Source organism: Halichoerus grypus, chromosome 4 (assembly GCF_964656455.1).
Source record: "Halichoerus grypus chromosome 4, mHalGry1.hap1.1, whole genome shotgun sequence".
Lineage (NCBI taxonomy): Eukaryota > Metazoa > Chordata > Mammalia > Carnivora > Phocidae > Halichoerus > Halichoerus grypus.
Genome location: NC_135715.1, coordinates 2,477,792 through 2,498,136, shown reverse-complemented (window position 1 = coordinate 2,498,136; position 20,345 = coordinate 2,477,792). Strand labels below are relative to the sequence as shown.

Sequence of the window (20,345 nt, the reverse complement as noted above, 5' to 3'; positions counted from 1 at the left end):
GTTTCCCAAGTGTTTGAAACTGGTATTTGGGTTCTCCACGTTGGACAAGTGCGGCGCGGCGGGCGGCGCGCGCCCCTTCCCGCGCTCGCTCGGCCCCGGCCCTGGCCCTTGCGCCGGGGTGCGCGCCCGCACGCGCCGCCCGCGCCCGCCCCGCGCCCGAGGCCGCCGAGCGCCGGCCGGGCCCGCCAGGCGCCGGGTCCCCGGGCCCAGGCGGCGCGGCTCGCAGATGTAGCGGCGCGGGGCCGGCCGGAGGGGGGGCGCCGGCGGGCGGGAGCTTTGCATTTTGCAGCGCTGGGCTCCGAGGGGGCGGGGGCTGGAGGAAGCGGAAAGCCGCGCCGAGTCGCCGGGGACCTCGGTGAACCATGTTGAGCCCTGCCAACGGGGAGCAGATCCACCTGGTGAACTATGTGGAGGACTACCTGGACTCCATCGAGTCTCTGCCTTTCGACCTGCAGAGAAACGTCTCGCTGATGCGGGAGATCGACGCGAAATACCAAGGTACGGCGGGATGGATGGGCGGGGGCGGTCGCTCCATCCCCGCCGGTCGCGGCGCGCCGCGGGGCCGCGGGCCGTCCTGTTCCCCGCCCGGAGGAGCCGCGGGCCCGCGGCGTCCGCTCTGGCCGGGCAGGAACAAAAGGTCTGGAGCCTCTTTGATTCTCCAAGGTCCTTGTGAGCGAAGCCCGGACACAGAGGAGGAAGGAGGAACGAGAGGTCTCAATGCCAGGCTGCGCGAGCAAAGCGCTCTTTGTAGTGAAGTGACGAGGCGGGGTGCTGCGGGGGAGGGGGCGCAGGGGGCGCAGGCTAGGGCGCCGAGGGAGGGATGTGCCGCGGTCGCTGGGGCTGAGGGGCGCAGCGACGGGGCTGCGCGCAGGGCTGCTGGGAGGGCACTGCGGGTGGCGGGTCCCCGGCTCTGCTCGCCATCCCCAGAGCCACCCCCACCCAGTCCCGAATCTGAGTGTTATATAAAGTCCGGGGTCGGCACTCCGCGCGGTGCGGCCCCGGTCGCCGCCGCCCCCGCCCGATCCCCGGGCCTTCTGTGGAGCTGGACACCGAGTAAGGGCCGACGTGCGAGGGGCGGCGCGGCCGGGTGTAGTTCGCGGAGGGCGAGGGCTTTATTCTGTGCGTGCGGCGGGGAAGGGGAGGGGATGGAAGGGAGGATGGGTCGAGGAAGTCGCCCATCTGCTGTGCTCGGGGGGCGCGGGCAAAGCTTGTCGGCTTGCAGAGGAACATGGTAGGGAAGAGGACCTGTGGGTCGTTCTTTGCAGCCCCGGCTGCCCAGAGTTCCGGAGAGAGGCGGAGGGTTCGTATCCGCTGGGAATTGTTGGCTGTTGGGGAAACTTTCCTGCCAGGTCAGGCACGCCATTGGGGTCTGTGTCTGGGACGCGGATCGTCACTCGGAGTTTACTAATGTTTACAGGGCTGCGCAGCAGGGAAACGGAAGCGTGGGGGGAGGAGGGTAGCGACCGCACGCCCCGAGCACGCAGGGAGACCACGGGGGTATGGCGCCCCTGCGCGCTCTAACCGAGCTTGGGCTTCGCAGCGACTTTTATAGGGGTCTTATTAGCATATTGTGAACGTCCCGCTTTGGCTTCCTTGTGATTGGTCTTGGCGTCCCCCATGGAATGTCCTTATCAGTCCGCCGCTGAGCTATTGGTTGCTGAGCCGGATGAGGGTGGGCATTGCGCAGTGACTGGCACGGGTCTCTGTTTCCGCTGCCTTCTTTTTTCTTCAGAGGGGCGGGGAGGAGGAGGAGGTCGAGTTGATTTGAATGTCTTTGGGTCGCCTGGCCTCCGGCCTCCGATTGGCCATTGGCGCTGCGAGGGCGGGCCTTATTCGTTGATTCTGTGCTGTGATTGGCGCCCCTCTTGGCCTCCGCCCTACGGCCTGGCGAGCCCCACAGGCGGTGGCTCTCGGGGCGGGGCGCGACGCCCGCTGACCGCCTCCACATTGGCTGAGGGCCCGGCCCCGCCCCTGTGCCTCAGGGGCCCGAGCCTGGTCATTTCCGGCCGCCGAGCAATGGCGGCCCCCGGGGGTCGGGGGGAGGCAGGCCTGTCTTGGTTCCGGGGCTGCCGAGGATGCTGCTCAGGCCCCAAGGACTCGCGGGCGGGCCCGCCGATGTTCCGGGGCCGCCCCTCCGGCGACCCGCGGGTGCGGCGGCGCGGAGCGGGGGAAGCGTGAGTGGCCCGGGGCCGGTGCCTGGCGAGGACGAGCCGGCCCCTAGGGTCCCGAGTGCGCCGAGCGAGGCGGCGACTCGGGGGAGCGAAAGAAGATCGGAGGATTCGTGGTCACCGGCGCTGTTCATTATCGCTCTCAGGAAACTTATCTCCAGTTGTTGTAGCATCCCCCAGAGTTACTGTGTTGCTGCTTCGGGACCAGGTGTCCCGGGGAGGGAGCCCCCGCTGCGGAGCTCGCTGCGCCTGCAGAGAGGGGCCGCTGAGCTGCTGGGAGCAGTCGCAGCTCGTTTGGTGGACCTCACTGGAGATGGGGGGAAATGCTCACTTACCGCTTTTAGTTTTAAGGACCTATGTTGAAAGTCGGACTTGGCCGGCAGTCTTGCCTTAGTATACATCAGTTGGAGATTAGTTCAGAAAAATGGATTAGAATTAAGTTTGCCCATTTTAAATGGTATTTGAGGCTGTGCTTGAATTATTGAATTCAAAATTATTTTTGCATTGTTTCAACTATTTTTTAAAATACCCACCCCACCATGGAAGTCCGCTTCTTCTTTTTTTTTTTTTTTAAGATTTTATTTATTTGACAGAGAGAGACACAGTGAGAGAGGGAACAAGCAGGGGGAGTGGGAGGGGAGAAGCAGGCTTCCCGTGGAGCAGGGAGCCCGATGCGGGGCTCGATCCCAGGACCCTGGGACCATGACCTGAGCCGAAGGCAGACGCTTAAAGACTGAGCCACCCGGGCGCCCCCGAAGTCCGCTTCTTAACGAACGTCAGTGCAGCCTTTATATAAAGTTAAAATACGTTTCTAGTAGTTGGACAGACCAGATTGGGTTGTGCTACAGTCTCGTTTCGTCCTTAAATTCTTTCCGTGGGGCCATTGCTTCCTTACAGTGATATTGGTGTGGAGCATTTTCAGAAGGAAGGTCAGCAGCACTTGGAGCTGACGGAGCTGGGAGAAGCTCCTGGTGTCCTGGCGGGGCGCCCGCCTAGTTAGACCTGGTGCTGTTCCTGTTTACAGCGCCTACTGCAGCGGCTCTGTTGACAGAGGACTTTGCTTGGGGAGTCTAAGAAACACATGTCATTGTGCAGGTAACAGAATCACTTCTTGGTAATTTCGTGGTGTCATTTTTGTTTCTTTCGCGCACCTGAGACTTCACATGGATGTAAGCTTGCTTGTGATGTAAAAAGCTGTATGTTACTGAATTTTATGTTAGCGATAATTGCGTTGTTTTTTCTATGAAAGGCTAATATTGTCTTTATCGATTTGGTTACTGATTAAACCAAAAATAGCTTTGTTATAGTAATAGTAATATGCACTTAATTTAAAATAAATTGGAGAAACTCCTATTTTAACATCTATGAAATAGAACTTAGATAAATTGAGCCTATTTATTTTCAGAATTAATTATTCCCAGACACTATGAGACTACGGCATTCCTCCTTTCTGGGGGCAGATAGTCTACATTGTTTTTCTAGGAAGTATCTTCAGAGCCGTCTTTAGTTTAAAAATAAAGCCTGGAAAATAATACTTATATTTAGGTAAGCTTCAGTGTTGGTCTGAGTTCATGTATTTATTTCAGTGTTAGGTTTATGCCTTATAACTATTCAAAGATAAGATCTAGAAGGGATGAGGGGTTACATTTTATATATCCTGCCTCCCACACTTGCTACCTGGAGAGTAAAATTGCCTTATTTTAAGAGACTGCAAAGGGTTTCAGGAGAAAAATCTGATACTGTTTATTCATTTTTTAGTAATCTCTACACCAGATGTGGGGCTCGAACTCACACCCCCGAGATCAAGAGTTGCATGCTTTTCTGACTAAGCCAGGCAGCGCCCCCTGATACTATTTTGATTTGTTACTCTTTGGGAAAAATAACTTTGGGAATTTCTGTTTGTTTGTTTGTTTTTTAAAGATTTTATTTATTTATTTGAGAGAGAGCACATGAGAGGGGGGAGAGTCAGAGGGAGAAGCAGATTCCCTGCTGAGCAGGGAGCCCGATGCGGGACTCGATCCTGGGACTCCAGGATCATGACCTGAGCCGAAGGCAGTCGCCCAACCAACTGAGCCACCCAGGCACCCTTTCTGTTTGTATTTAAAAAGGTTTGTGTTTTTTTTAAGATTTAATTTATTTATTTGACAGAGAGAAAGACAGCGAGAGAGGGAACACAAGCAGGGGGAGTGGGAGAGGGAGAAGCAGGCTTCCCGCTGAGCAGGGAGCCTGATGGGGGGCTCCTTCCCAGGACCCTTAAATAGGTTTTTGGCAAGAATATTTATTTTCCTTATTTCAATCAAGATTATTTAACAACTTTTATATCTTGAGAAATTGCCTAATTACACTTTCCAAATTACATCTTAAAATCATATACACTTTTTTAAGATTTTATTTTTAAGTAATCTCTACACCCGGTGTAGGGCTTGAACTCCCAACCCCAAGATCAAGAGTCACATGCTCTACCGACTGAGCCCCCAGGCGCCCCCTGTACAAAGTTTAAATTTAGTACTGAGGGTTTTTTTAGTTTTGGTAATGTTTTAAAATCTGTTGATTTTTACAGATGTGAATGTGTATTGTCTTAAGCAGTAAATGCAAAAGCAAAATCTGACCCCTTTGTTTTAGGGCAAAGCTAGGTTGTCTGACTTATTGTGACAAACCAGTCTTGTTTTTAGTAATACAGAGGAATAGCAAGGTTGGATGACAGTGATGTGACTGATAAACTGAGGCCCTGGGTCACTAGGTAGTATTTATATACATTCTGTGATTTAATAGGGTATTCTAGACATTGATGCATTAAAATAAAGGGAATAAAGGCATTTAAGTTAGAAGAATATTTGAGTGAAAACTGGAAATATAGGACATAAATCAATTAATTTTATAGAAAGTAAAAGTTTGGGCACCAGCACTTCACCTAAATTTAAACTTTTCCTCTTAGTTGCTGATCCCAAGAGTAATGTTACCCATGCTTCTGAATGCACAGAGTCCCTTGGGGAGCTTTGAGTGGCACTTTGCTAAATGGGAACTGTGTTGCATTTGTATTTAGTTGCAGGGATTTTTTTCAATAGGGGGAAAAAAAGGTCTGCTCAAAATGCCTGTAGGTTATAGGATTTTCATACTAGGAAATCTTGCCTTGATTATTTCTGTCCTTTGCAATTACTTCTTTATAGACCAGAGAATTTAAATAAAGGGCTCAGTTGTGTTTATAGAATGGACATAATGCTTATTTTTCCTTTGCAGAAATCCTGAAGGAACTGGATGAGTATTATGAGAAATTGAAACGCGAGACAGACGGCGTCCAGAAGAGGAGAGTGTTGCATTGTATTCAGAGAGCCCTGATTCGGAGCCAGGAGCTGGGCGACGAGAAGATCCAGATCGTGAGTCAGATGGTGGAGCTGGTGGAGAACCGGACCAGGCAGGTGGACAGTCACGTGGAGCTCTTTGAGGCCCATCAGGAGGTCAATGACACCACTGGGCACAGCGGCAAAGCCGGCCAGGATAAGTCCAAGAGCGAGACAATCACGCAGGCGGAGAAGACCAATAACAAGAGGTCCCGGCGACAGCGCAACAATGAGAACCGAGAGAACGCTGCCAATAATCATGACCATGATGACATCACCTCAGGAACGCCTAAGGAGAAGAAAGCAAAAGCCTCCAAGAAGAAGAAACGCTCCAAGGCCAAAGCTGAGCGGGAAGCGTCCCCTGCAGACCTTCCCATTGACCCGAACGAGCCAACGTACTGTCTGTGCAATCAGGTCTCCTATGGAGAAATGATCGGCTGTGACAATGACGAGTGCCCCATCGAGTGGTTCCATTTCTCCTGTGTGGGGCTGAATCACAAACCAAAGGGCAAGTGGTACTGTCCCAAATGTCGAGGGGAGAACGAGAAGACCATGGACAAGGCCCTGGAGAAATCCAAAAAGGAGCGGGCTTATAACAGGTAGTTGGCGGAGCTCGCGCAGCAGGGAGGAGAGCGGGCGGGCCAGTGTATTTATTACGTCAGTCACTGCCCGTGCTGGGGCGCAAGGACCGTACATTGTATATTTTTAAAGAATATTAGAAAAGGAGCCGTTCCTTTTGCAGGGACGGCAGTGATCCTCTGCTTTTGTTTTCATTGGTACATACGTGTAACAAGAAAGTGGTCTGTGGATCAGCATTTTAGAAACTACAAATATAGGTTTGAATTAAACACTCAAGTGAGTCTCAGACTGATTTGTTTTGTTTTTGTTCTGCTGGGGTGGGGGTGACTTGGAAGCAACCTAACATGTTTCATGTGGAAAGAGATTTCATTTGGCATCATTAGCATTATTTTAATAAAAATAATGTTATCGCTTCATGAGCACGTTTTTAAACATTAGCCAGATTGCCAAACTTATAGCCCATAGCAAATTTGTTTCTTGCTATGATAACGTATATCCATATAACAATCCAACGTAAAGATTTAAAGTTTGAAGGTTATTTTTTAGACAGGTAGATGGTTAAGTTTTACATGACAGACATTTTTCTATTACTGGCCTGTTCCCCAAGTGGCCTTTTTTTTTTTTTAAGATTTTATTTATTTATTTGACAGAGAGATAGCGAAAGCAGGAACACAAGCAGGGGGAGTGGGAGAGGGAGAAGCAGGCTTCCCGCGGAGCAGGGAGCCCGATGCGGGGCTCCATCCCAGGACCCCGGGATCATGACCTGAGCCGAAGGCAGATGCTTAACGACTGAGCCACCCAGGCGCCCCTCCAAGTGGCCTTTTTTAAATGACTGGGCACAGTTTTTATTAAACCACATGGAAGTGGTCTAGTCGTGGAACATCAGATCACACTTTTTTGCTATCACACATCTCAGTGTGGCTCCATGTTTCATTCATACAAGGCGTATAAATGTACGTTTCAAGTGAACTTGCACTTGCTGCTTTGTAATTGGAAGCCTTTGTAGAACCGAGGTGTGTTTCCTGCTGCTGTGTGCATGAGAGCTTACAGATGTGAGGTCCAGAAATAAGTGAAATTTGACCGGTTTCCTCCTCTTGCAGTATATTTTAATTTGGGTGTAAGTAATTTTTAAATTGTTTTAAAAATCTGTATACCAGCAGTTTAGGCAAAGCCTTAAAGCACATTTTTTTTAATTGTGCTTAGTAATGAAGTAGAAGTACCTAATTGCCAGCAAATAAATGTCAAAACAGAGTATATTTTTAGACCAGGGGTTAGGAAATTACTGTCCATAAGCCAAATCCAGCCCACTGCCTGTTTTTGTAGGGCCTGTGAGCCAAGAATGAGCTTTACATTGTTAAGTGTTTTTTTTTTCTTTTTGTTTGTTTGTTTTTTGAAAGAGAGTGTGAGCAGGGAAGGGGCAGAGGGAGAGGGGGAGAGAGAATCTTAAGCAGACGTCAAGCCCAGTGTGGAGCCCCTCACGGGGCTGGATCTCATGACTCTGAGATCATGACCTGAGCCTAAATCAAGAGTTGGATGCTCAACCAACTGAACCACCCAGGTGCCCCTGTTAAATGCTTTAAAAAAAAAAAAAATCGAAAGAAGAATCCTGTTAAATAACACATGGACGTTGTAATAAAATTCACATTTTAGCATCCGTAAATAAAGTGTCACTGGCACACGGCCATCCATGCTCATTCACTGAAGCATCATCTGGGCTGCTTTGTACGACAGCAGAGTTGTTTGCATCAGGCATCAAATGACCCCCAAAGCTGGGATCGCTTATTTTCTGGCCCTGTGCACAAGAGGTTTGCTGACCTCTGATTTAGACTAACTTCATTTCTAAGCAATAATCTGGTTCCCATTTCAAAGTGAAACTTGGTGGAGAGTGTTTGTTTCCTCCCATCTCTTGTGAAGCCGCCACAAGGAAGAACTGGGATCGTTGTAGCTTCTAAAGCTCTATGTGGCTTGACTTCCATAAAACACTACGTTGTTTTCTGATTGTTTACTTCATTTGACAAACACTGAGAACTTTATTTGTGCCAGACAGAAATCCCTCAGTGTTTTACAGTGAATTTCCATTATAGAGACTATTTGGTAGAGAAATGCAAATTGTAGTTGATTATACATTAAAATGTGAACTTTTTGCAAATCAGTACCTACGAATAGGCATTTATTTTCCAGCAAAACTTCAAAAACATTTCAGAATCTTCTTGAATGTTAAAATTTAAGATGTACCTAGACAAATAATAAGAGGTTTCTTCTATGAAAATAAGGTACTAAAATACTTGGTAACAGTCCAGTGCAATAAAAGTGGTTTAAAAGAATCTTTGCTTATATGAAATTCCACTTGCTAGTTTCTTTTTTTTTTTTTTAAGATTTTATTTATTTATTTGACAGAGAGAGAGAGACAGCGAGAGAGGGAACACAAGCAGGAGGAGAGGAAGAGGCAGGCTTCCCGCTGAGCAGGGAGCCTTATGCGGGGCTCGATCCCAGGACCCCGGGATCATGACCTGAGCCAAAGGCAGACGCTCAACGACTGAGCCACCCAGGCGCCCCTCCACTTGCTAGTTTCTACTTCTATTTTAATTAGAGCTAATAATGAAAATTACGTTATGGGAGTGAAGATTGACTAGAACATAGTCGCTAATACTGGATTTCTTCATATTTAACAGTTTTGGGGTCTATAAATGGCTGTAGTAGAGAGACAGGCACAGAGGCTAATCTTTGCTGGGTTTGAACCCATCTTTGTCCCTTAGGGGTTTGATCTTGAATAAATAGCTTAACAATTGGTCCATGGTTCACTTTTAAAATAATTGTTTTATAAAGGGTGCTTCCGAGAAATAAATCAGGTTAAGTGAATAGGAGACTGGCATGCAGTTAATCAAATGCTGGATATTTTCCCCCACGTTTGATGAAGTTTCCAATAGGGACAGATGGCTAGGCATTCTTTCTTCTAAACACGTGGAACATCATAGGGCAGATTTTGTTAGATTTGGCGGTCTTAAATCACTTTTATTATTTCCAGTGAAAAGTAAAATCACACGTGAGTACTCGGAACATCAAGATTTAGGCTTTAGATCATGATTAGATACAGGAGTAGGAAGATGCAGTGGCCCTGGGAAGCAGCGCGAAGGGGCTGGAGTCTGTGGAAATAGACACCGCCAGGCTAGCTCTTGTAGACTGCTGCTTCTACTTATTTGTTTGTTTATAAAAGAATTTTTTAACTGAGGTATAATTGACATAGAACGTTTTAGTTTCAGATGTACAACATAATGACTGGGTATTTGTGCGTATTGTGAAATGCTCACAGGAAGTCTAGTTAACACCTGTCACCACAGTTACAAAAACTTTTTGTCTTGTGATAAGGACTTGTAAGATTTACTCTCCTAGCAGCTTTCCAATCTGCCAGTTGGAGTCACACTGTAGCAGGTCACCTCCCCACGCTGTAAAGTCAGCGGGAGTTTGTATCTTTAGACCCCCCTCACCCGTTTCGCCCAAACCCAATCCCTTCTCTGGCAACCGTCGGCTGTTTGCGCTTAACCACCGAGTTATTACAGTTCAGGGAAACAGTCTCAAGTGTTCCCGTGGGAATGAATTTTAACCTGGCCCAGGAAACGTGGCTCCTTTGGTTAACTAGTGTGCATTGCGAGGCCCTGGCGTGGCGTTCCTGGGGCAGAAGGGGCTGTCCCCCCCATCCTGAGAAGGAACCCTGCAGTGTCAGGACCCACCGGCCACCCCCGCAGACGTGCCTCCCAGTGACTCGGACGCTGCAGTGTGGTCCTCTTGGTACCCGAGACTAGCACGGGGCAAGTGCTGAAGTCAGGAAGTGCTCACTGGTCTGAAAGCCACTGTTCCACTAGCTACTTCTCTTAGAAAGGACAGATACGTACTTGAAATGTCCTTCTGTACATGTTCATACAGTGTTCCAGGTAAAATGTATCCAGATGTTAAACCTTCCCATGAGGCAGAGTTACTTTTTGTGCAGGCACATTTAAAGACATAATGTGCTTTTGCAGGACATGAGCTTGGTCTGTTCCATCTAAAGTAATGTATGATTCTTCGCGATCCCTACGTGTATAGAACAAGATCTCCCGCTCTGTTTCAGCTTCTAACCTGTCCCGCTTTAGTCTTGGGGCCCAGGTGGTTTTAAGCAATTCGGGAGGTAGCCTTCCGGCTTTGTTGAATCCGGGGAAACTGCTAGTCAGCAATGACTTCTCACCCACCTTCCGCAAGTGTACGGGGGGCTCAGGAAGGTCACAGCAGGGGGGGTGTTTGTCATGAAGCAAAACAGCCTCCTTAGGTCTTTAGGGGGGCTTTGTTTCAGAATATTTATTCCGTTGTTTTCCTCACAGACCAAACACTAGTGTGCTGTGTAACCCCCCTCCCCAAAGGGTGACAACAAATACATAGTTGTAACTGGAAAGAAGAAAAGCATTAGGCCACGTCTCTTGCCTCAAATACTTGTATTACCTGATTTTGTTCATAAATGTTGATGCTCTCTCCACTTAAAAAGAAGTCCCTGCAAGCAGTAACTGGTTAAGTCTGGTTTGTGCCATTCAATGCTTCATTAAACCAGAGTCTTATTAAACGAGAAAATGCTTGGGCTTAAGTCAACTTTAAATAAGACCATTCGTCTGGTATATACGGCCACTATGTTAGGGACTTTGTATTCCTGATGTTAACTCTTCCTCACGGCCCTGCCTGGGAAGATGCTAGTGTCCTGGAGAGGGTGCCAAGACCCAGGTGAGGGGACCTGCCTCACACAAGGCCATACGTCCCACCTTGGCTGCAAAACCTGTGTCCTCTCACCCCCAGGCTGCCCCCGCAGACGGGCTTAGCAGTCAGCACACGGCGCTGTTGGCCCCGATGAGCGGATGCTGGGAGTGGAGCTAAGTGTCTACACTGGTCTCGTCTCTGTTCTCACTTCCTGTGTGATGGGGAGTTACCCTCGGTTTAGGACTAGGAAAACAGGAAGACCTAAGAAACTCGCCTGGTCTGGGAGTAGGGCTGGAATAGGGGCCCAGGGCAGTCAGCCTGGGGTCTTCATTGCCCGGCTTCTCACGTGACTGAAGAACCACGCTGCCGAGCCCAGCAGGGCTTTTTCCTCCAGTTGAACCAGTGCTTCGTCCTCGCCCGCCTCTCGTCTTGCCTTGTAGTAAATTTCAGGACTGTCTTTAACCCCTAAGAGTTTAACCAGTTTATCAGGCACAGAGTGCCATCCCAGAATCAGTACGAGATGTGAAGTCAGAAGGTCTGAATCGGGACTGAGTCCAGTCTAACGTTGGGGAGGTCACTCGTCTCGCCCAGGGTCCTCACAGGCAAAATAAGGCCAGTGATCGTGCGCGTCCCACGGGTAGGAGGATCGGCCCAGCTCATGTGCGAAAGTACTGTTCAAATGCTGAATACTACGCAGAGAATTTTGGTCCACTATCAATGATTCTAGCTAACAGATGTGTTCTGCGGAATGGAAGTGAGATTCCTTACAGCTGGAGAGAAACAGGCCAGTCCAGCCGTAAAATAAAGTGGCCGCTTCGTCTTCCATTCCGTGGGAGGGGTGGGTCTGCAGCTGCTTGTCTGTAAATGAATCTGTTTCTCTTTGTACAACACAGAAGTGGAGAAATACAGTTATATTTGCAGCAACAATCAAAGCCTATTTCTTGTTGACTCACCTCTTGATTGAATTCAAGCAGGCAGAAAATTAGTTCCGTCCCTTCCGTGCGTAGGTGAGGAAATCAAAGCTCAGAACGGGGACGTCACTCAGCAGGTCAGTGGTGGGGCTCCTGGGCCGGATGCAGGTAGCCCGGTCCCTCAGGCTGGCGGCCGTCCTGCCGCCCTGCTGCCCTGCCGCCCTCTGCCGTCGGAGCCTGGGCCTGGGCTCCCTTCTGTAAGCGTTAGGCGGAGCTGCTCTTCATGGAAAGCAGAGGCCTTCAGGAAATATGTGTTCAGTAAATAATCAATCCATGAATTGACATAGAAAAACAAGACATTTTCTTTTCTAACTTCTAAATGTTCTGTGATCACACCTAAGACAGAATTTCCAATTTGTTTGTGGGAAGGAAATATTTTTACGAGAGATGTATAGGCCATTACAAATGCTATATTTCTAAATGATTAATATTTGAGAAATTGAATTTGGTTAGATTTTGATCACCCCAGGCATTCGATATTTTCTATTATAAAATTTTATAAAAACAAATGTAAATAATTGTTCACTGGGTTTATTAACAATCTATCCATGTACAAAGATGCTTTAAATGGTTTGCTATCTCCCAAATTTTGTTTTTTTCCCACGTGAGAAGTTGCTTGATAAGTATTTGTTTTCTCCACCATTGTATTTAAGCATCTTTCGGTTGCAAGTAAAAGTAATTGACGGACTGTGCCTGAAGCAAAGATGGGAAAGGTAAGAGCCATGTCAGAAGACCCAGGAAGCTGAGCAGCAATGAGGGCAGGGAGCATAGCTCCTGTGACCCCAGGAACGGTTCTGCCCAGCTGGACAGACGCACTTGGTGGCGATGGCCAAGGGCAGACGGCGTGCTAGACGCTGAGCCCCTGCAAGTCTGGCTCGGACAGTCAGGTACTGTGTTGGGAGTAAACTTCTCCTTTTTTTTTTTTTTTTTTTTAAAGAGGAGACCTTGCATCCTGATATCCAAAATGTTTTTTTTTTTTTAGATTTTATTTACTTATTTGACAGAGAGAGACACAGCGAGAGAGGGAACCCAAGCAGGGGGAGTGGGAGAGGGAGAAGCAGGCTTCCCGCCGAGCAGGGAGCCCGATGCGGGGCTCGATCCCAGGACCCTGGGACCATGACCCCAGCCGAAGGCAGACGCTTAATGACTGAGCCACCCAGGAGGCCAAAACTTTTCCGTTTTTAAAATCCTTCTTACCCTGATAGATGCCATGTTTCAAACGGGTGGTGACGCAGCCACCATGGCAACCAGACTGGCTTTGGCTTTATTCTTCCCGCATTAGTTGGGATATGCTTAGGGAACGGAAATTAACTTGTATAGTTCAAGGTAAGTCAAAATTAGGTGGTGGTGAGGATTATAACTATTCCATGGTCAATATACATGATTTCCCAAAATATTTTTTGACCCTTTGCATCATTGATCTGCTCCCTAAACATGATTAAAACTTGAGTAACGGTGAAATACTCTCAGGGCAGATCTGTCATAAAGCATCAGGTGGTTGTGGGCAGTGATGCATGAGGCTGGACTCGCCTGGCATGTCTCGCGGCTCATCATGCAGTGTCAAAGGCTAATAAGGAGCATTTCACTGCAAACTTCGAAACCTTATTTCTAGACTCAAGAACATTAGCCAAAGGGGAAACTTGACCAAGCTGCAGAAGGGAAGGATGAGAACGGAATGTGTGAGGACAATCCTGAGACAGTTTGTGGGGTTTATTCCTGTCACTTCATACCGACAACTCATCGGAACGTTCAGCATCGAGCACATCATTCTCACTTAGTAACCTCAGACAGGACGTACCAGTGTGGCGCAGATCTCAACAAAGTTCCAGTTCTTGCCACTGAGTCTGCGGTGCAACCTACTTTTTGAAAAATACAGACAACCAAATAAACCACAGAAAAGCAAATTGGACCTAGAGGCAAAAATTCAATGTGGCAGGATCACTGGGGTCACGGCTAATGTCTTGAGGAAGCGACATACATGGACAGATTTGACGATTTTATTTCTTCCTTTACTCCTAGAAGGTTACTTTGTAGTATGACTCTTAGAACAATTTTATTGATATTTTTAAATATCTGGCATAGGGAAGAAGCCGACGAATGACATATCTGGGGTGTGCACGGGTAAAAAATTGTTCCATCACCAAAAGCATTACATTCCCCTCGACAACAGGGCAGCGTGGGATCTTAACCGTCGGGGGTGCCAGGCCAGTATTCCTTAAGCGCAAAAAAGCAAAAGGTCAACCCCAGAAGTAAAGATGACAATAGAATCAAACGTAATATTGAGAGAGTTGGTATGCTCCGTCTGCAAAAGCCACGAGAAGCTTGTGATCGAGATGCTGGACCAAGCCTCCAACACTAAAAAAGCTGGATATATTTCATGTGAGGGAGGGAAAAGGTTTTAAATCTGTACCTAAGAGCAAACACAAGAAAGGAGATTCCCCCCAAGCAAAGCAACTCAGAGTAGGAATAGTGAGGAGCTGCTGAAGAGGTACGCAGGCCACCAGGCCTGGCCGCTCATACAGTGCCCCCTGCTGGCCCCGTGGGACTGTGGGGACCGGTGGGGACCCCAAGCCCATCGAGACGTATCTTCCCCGGAATGTTTTTCTGGAGCTACCAGGACAATGACTCTTCCATTGGAACTGCTGAGGTGTGAGATTTGGATCTGGGGCTTCTGGGGGTTGCCTTGTGCACCATGTGGAGAAAGTCATCCTGGAAGATGGAGAAACACATGGTCCTTGATGGCATCGTTCGAACCCCTGGGATGGCCAGTATGGGAGTCAAGAAACCCTTTTGTTCTTAAGCTACTTCAAGTTGGGTTTGTACTAACCGCCCCCATCGCCCAACCCGGCTCACCTCCCCAACAACACAGCTCCATCTGTCTTTACACATTTCTTTCTAGGATGTCATACACACGCCTCTGTGGTGGTTTTGAAGCCACAAATTTATCACTCCTCCCATCAAAGGCGGGGCCTAGTTTCCCTCCCCTGGCCTCTGGATGAAGCTCCGGCCTGGCCTGGGCTCACAAGGAGAGACCACAGCCGGGACGCCCCGAGATTTCCCAGCTGATGGTGGACAAGGCAACACAGCTTCTGGGCAAACCCTGTCCGTGGAGCCTCACCTTTGGGACACAGCCTCCCGCAAAGGCCACACGAGTGTTCCTGCCACAACCTCAGCTGAGTCCCCTGGGCAGCCAGGGCTGCCCGACTCAGCCACCAGACACGAGTGAGCCTGCAGGTGGTTCCAAGTCCAGGGGACACCCGAGTGCACAGAGATGAGCGGTCCACACCCCCAAGCCCTTCCCAAAGTGCAGGTGCCAGAGCCAATGAAGTTGGGGGCGGTTTGTTACCTAGCCGTAGGTAACCTGCAAACACGCAGTTTTGCCTTGCTTTGTACTTAAATGTCATCGTAGCCTATGTATTGATCTTACGCTAGCTCATTTTTTCCCTTTGTAACACTTTGCCCTGGAGCTCTTTCCATGTCAATACATATAGATTAATTAACCTATAATTAACTACTGCAAATAATTCTGTCCTCCTTTATTTAAACACTCCTCTGTTGATCAACGTTTAGATTGCTTCAACTTTTTCCTTATTGCAAGCCATTCTAAGATAAATCTCTCATCATGCACATGTGTTTTTCTCTATGATACAGAGATGCAATTGTAATAGAAAAACCTCACACTTTTATCTTTCTGCCAAATTGCCCAAAAAGCTGTGCTTTTACACTTCTACCAGCAGTATATGAGCTTACTTACTTCCCCTTATCTTTATCATCACTGGATATTAACAAAATAAATGTTTTTCCTATCTTGAGAAAAAAATATAATTATACATGATACATTACATTATAATTATACATATTATATATTAACTACTTAAATGTTACATATTTTATACATACTATATAATATATACATATTGTATATTTTATATATAAATATATGTATTTAAATATAATTTGCACTTTCCTAGTTTGTAGTGATTTTTCCGCAACTCTTCAGGTGTATATTGGCCATTTGTATGTATTCTAAAATTACTAATTTTCTTATTGCTTTGTTATGTGCAAATATTTTCTCCCAGTCTGTTGTTATATTTGTTCATAGCATCTTTTGTCATAAAGCAGCTTTAAATTTTGAGCTTGGTATCTCTGAACATTTTTTTCCTTATATGAGTTTATATTATATTTTGATTAAGAAAGTCTTTTCCACCCCAAAATTATAAAATATTCTCCTATCCTCTTTATATTTAAAAAAAAACCTCCTTTATCCATCTGGAATTTATTTGGTGTTTGGGGTAGGGAGTTCCTGAGACTCCTTGAGTATGATGGGCCAGGGGAGCGATGCCTCCAGGTGTGGGGAGTGGCCCCTGGGGTAGCCGCCTGTGCCCTCAGCGGGGGGGGGGGGGGGTCACCAGCTGCGTGACCCCACGTGACCCCACATGGTTGTTTCCCGTCTCCAAGGCTCAGTTCTTTCGTGAAATGGTAAGAATACGTCCACATGAAGTTCAAGTGAGAGAAGTATGTAAAAGTGCGGGGAACTTCAAATAATCTTACAAATTAACCCACACCAAGTATTTCCCCAAATGGATGGGCCATCGTCCAGTCCAGTGCTGAATAGTCTGTTACTTTCTCAATCCTATGAAACGTCAACTCTATTATATGCTGAAGTTTCATACATGCACGCATGTCTCAGTTTCCACTGACTGACTGATTCCTGCAATAAGCTCTACTGTTTTTGTTGCATAGCTTTATGGTATCTATTTTTTTTTAATTTTTTTATTGTTATGTTAATCCCCATACATTACATCATTAGTTTTAGATAAGTGTTCCATGATTCATTGTTTGTGCATAACACTCAGTGCTCCATGCAGAACGTGCCCTCCTTAATACCCATCACCAGGCTAACCCATCCTCCCACCCCCTCCCCTCTAGAACCCTCAGTTTGTTTCTCAGAGTCCATCGTCTCTCATGGTTCTTCTCCCCCTCCGATTTCCCCCCTTCATTCTTCCCCTCCTGCTACATTCTTCTTCTTCTTTTTTTCTTTCTTAACATATATTGCATTATTTGTTTCAGAGGTGCAGATCTGAGATTCAACAGTCTTGCACAATTCACAGCGCTTATGGTATCTATTTTTATATTTTATAGGGCAAACATTCTATTCGTTTCCATTAGCTATTGTGGATTAATTTGGAGGATACCTACGTATTTGCTATTTGCATCTCTCATGCAGGTACATAGTGTGCTTCCATTCACTTATGGTGTCTACGGTATCCTCCAGTGAAGTTTTATAGTTTTCCTCCTATTTTTTATTGGTGTTTTGCATTTTAGTTGCTACCCTACATGGACCAGTTCTTCCATAATTTTGCTTTATTGGCTATTATTTGCATGCAGGAAAGCTGTTAAATTCTGTCTGTCCAATCCTTGATCTGGCCACCTTGGACATTTCCCATTAGTTGTAGAACTTCATCAGCTGACTGAGATTTTCTGGGTAAAGGATCATCAGGGTCCAGGTGCCTAGAGCTTTTCCATGGCTCTGGTTCCTTCCTGCCGACATGGGGTGAAGACCGGGGTAGAGGAGTGGAACCTTTCCACACTTGCCTAGAAATATTCTTCAGTTTCAGGATGAAACCTGACATTCTGCATTGCCAGGATTTTTGTACTTTGATTATTAGTTCTTGCACTGTATTTATCCAGGGCTTATGGGAGAGCTGTTGTAACCAAGCAGCGTATTATACTTACTGATTGATTTCTTTGGACCAGCTCTCCTAAATAGTAGTTTCAGGTCTGTCAGAGGTTTGCTGGTCCAACCTGGGTTCTTTTCTACATTCTCCTTGCTGACAGGGTGTAGGGACCCTGTGGATTCTTGTACTTTGAGTATAGTTTCACTGAGGAATGGATGGTCCACAACACCTCATGAGGTCCTGTCCCATGAAGTTGGAGCTGGTCCTTCAGGCACCTGCTCTTCCAAGTCTTTATTGACACCAAGTCTCCAGGATTCAGGTAGGGAACAGATACATGGGTGTGTCCATTAACCTGCTGGAAGCGAACTTAAGCATTGAAAGTACCTGATAGTATCCAACTCCCCAAAGGAAGCCTGTCAGGAACTCCTAAGTCATGAAAAGGGTGTAGAAAGAGTCTTCCATATAACATCTAGGAGCTTACCCCAAGCACACTTCTGGGGGCCATGCTTACCCAAAGCAGGGCATCCAGCAAGGCTTTTTCCCCAAGTTAAGTTGGTCTTTTGACATATCTTTGCCAAAGTTCATTTTTTCTGTTTTCCCAGTTGGTTGGGGTTCCAGGAAGCATGTCATTTTTATGGAATGCCCAAGGCACTGGACACTGCTTGTGTGGCTTTTGCCACAAATTCCAACTCCATCATCATGCTGAATTGTTAGCGGCAGTCCAAACGTGGGAATGCCTTCATTCAAAGGTGTTTTAGACAACTTTTGAGGCCTTTCTAAACAGCGTGGGAAAGCTTCAACCCAACTTGTAAAGATGTCTACAAACACTAGCAAATACCGAGAATTCCTGTTGTTTTTGGCATCATGGTAAGGGCTGCCTGCCAGCCCCAGGTTCGGGGCCTCTAAGTTGTTTATCTTTCAGAACTGGTGGTGGCTCAGTCTTAGGACTGTTTGTAACACACATGTCACATTTCTGAACAGTTCTCTGAAGATCAGGACCCGCAATACACTTCTGGACCCACTGAAGAGAAGCGTCTCACCCATCATGGGTGCTTCAGTGAATATGGTTAGTTGTGTCTTCCATAAGATGTTCTGGGACAAGGATTCATTGTATCTCCAGCCAGCTTTAGTGTCTGCATGGTGCTCAAATGGCCATGCCCTAGCTCTTCTCAGGTCTTCCGAGGAATATTGGGGTTGATAGTAAGTTAAGTCTACGTCTGGTACTAAAGTCATTATAGGGGGTTTTGGGGTCTCTGCACCAACTGCCAACTTGGCAGCTTGATCTGCCCAGTTGTTCCCTTAGGCAGTCAGTCTTATTTCTGGTGTCCTTAGCAGTGGACAGCAGCTGATGTGTCACGGCTGCATCCAGGTCTTCATTGTCTTTAATCCATAAAACTGTTCTAATCCATGAATATCTCAAAGTCTGGATTTTCCAATGGCAGATCCATCAAACTGGGATGACTGGAATAAACTTGTTCAAGTACCTCTATGTCTCCTTATCTGAGTGGCCCATACAACGACAGGCATGAAGACTGTCTACACATGGGTCACTGTGGCAATTTCTCTCTTAAGATGACCTCAAGTTGTCCAGCTTCAGTCCAGAGGGCTTCAGGAAAAAGAGCAGTTTTAGTTCAATGATTCCAAGTCAAGAAAATGGGAAAAGATTGGAAACCTTAGTTTGGAGAGTCATAGCCAGACATTTGAGGAAAGCAGAAGAATTCAGGATGCAGCCCAGTTTTATAAGCAAATAACACTCAAAGAGAACTGATCAGAACTAGAATCTAACATCCATAAATGTGTGTTACTGAAACATGATTTCACTCTCTCGAATCACCCTCATTTCCAAAGATAGCCAAATCAAGACTAATTTGTTTGTAAAATTAGTCCAATTTTAACAAACTTGGCCTAATTATTTACACAAGCACAGCAAGAATAGTGATTAGCCATATAGTTGTTTTTTTGTTCTGTTTTTAATCTGCTTTACTGGAACTTTTCATAAAGAATTTCAGATTGAAGTTTTAACAGCTTCTTGAGGCTAAGAAGCCACGTCAAATACTTTCCATCAGACTGCCTACAATACGTATAGATTTGGGTGAATTCTCAAAGTCCCCCAAATATCCTGAGGCTCTTGCCCCTGCCAGGAAGTGACCTTTACTCACTTGGTCAGGCTGCAGGGAACCCCGTAAACAAGGTACCAGGCTGGTTTTTCCAAGGGGCTCTGTTGGCTCCATAAAGTCAGCCTTAAAGCTGTCTGGTCATGTCTGAGTCTGTGCATGTCTCTCTCCAATATGACAACCCAGTCAAAGCCTTGGTAATATGACCAGTGTTTCCAATGGTGTCCTGTGGCAAGAACAGATTCTTTTTTAACTCATGCAAATAAATATATTGCCATGAAAATATGTAAATACTGAGTGTTTCTGAATTCTGAAATGGGGAGAAAAAGACAAAGGTTTCATATTTGTTTACAAAGGAATATTTTACGAAATTCCTGTAAGTCATAGGTAGCTTTAAATCTGGAAGAGCAAACATTAGAGAACCAGCAGTGTTTCAAGCAAGAGTGGTTGACACAGTTTTCCCATTAGTTCCAGAAATTCTTACTCTTACTTTTATGATCTTAAAGGTATCAGAGACCTGTATTTGTCATTACAATGCAATCGACAAGGAAATTCAGTGACACACAACATTTCAGTAGTAGGATTACAAGTGATGACATTATACCAGGACATATAAAAACCTTAGGAATTCTATATAATTTCTGGAACAATCATAGTATCCCACCATATAATAAGGTTTATTATCACTAAGAAGGTTTATCATCACTTATTTGACAATGCTTCCCATGTGATTTGACATACCAAATAAAAAGCAAAATTAGTCAAAAAGACTTCATTTAGA

General features: G+C 46.5%; 1 protein-coding gene and 1 pseudogene across 1 annotated transcript; both read left to right on the top strand.

The window, feature by feature from the left end:
- The first annotated feature begins 228 nt into the window (after positions 1-228).
- On the top strand, positions 229-6,361 carry LOC118526119 (inhibitor of growth protein 1). Its single transcript, XM_036077123.2, has 2 exons — positions 229-498; positions 5,406-6,361. The coding sequence occupies exons 1-2, from the start codon at positions 363-365 to the stop codon at positions 6,107-6,109; spliced, it is 840 nt and encodes a 279-aa protein (XP_035933016.1). The 5' UTR covers positions 229-362; the 3' UTR covers positions 6,110-6,361.
- Positions 820-2,713, top strand: LOC118526120 (inhibitor of growth protein 1 pseudogene; annotated as a pseudogene).
- Positions 6,362-20,345: the final 13,984 nt, after the last annotated feature.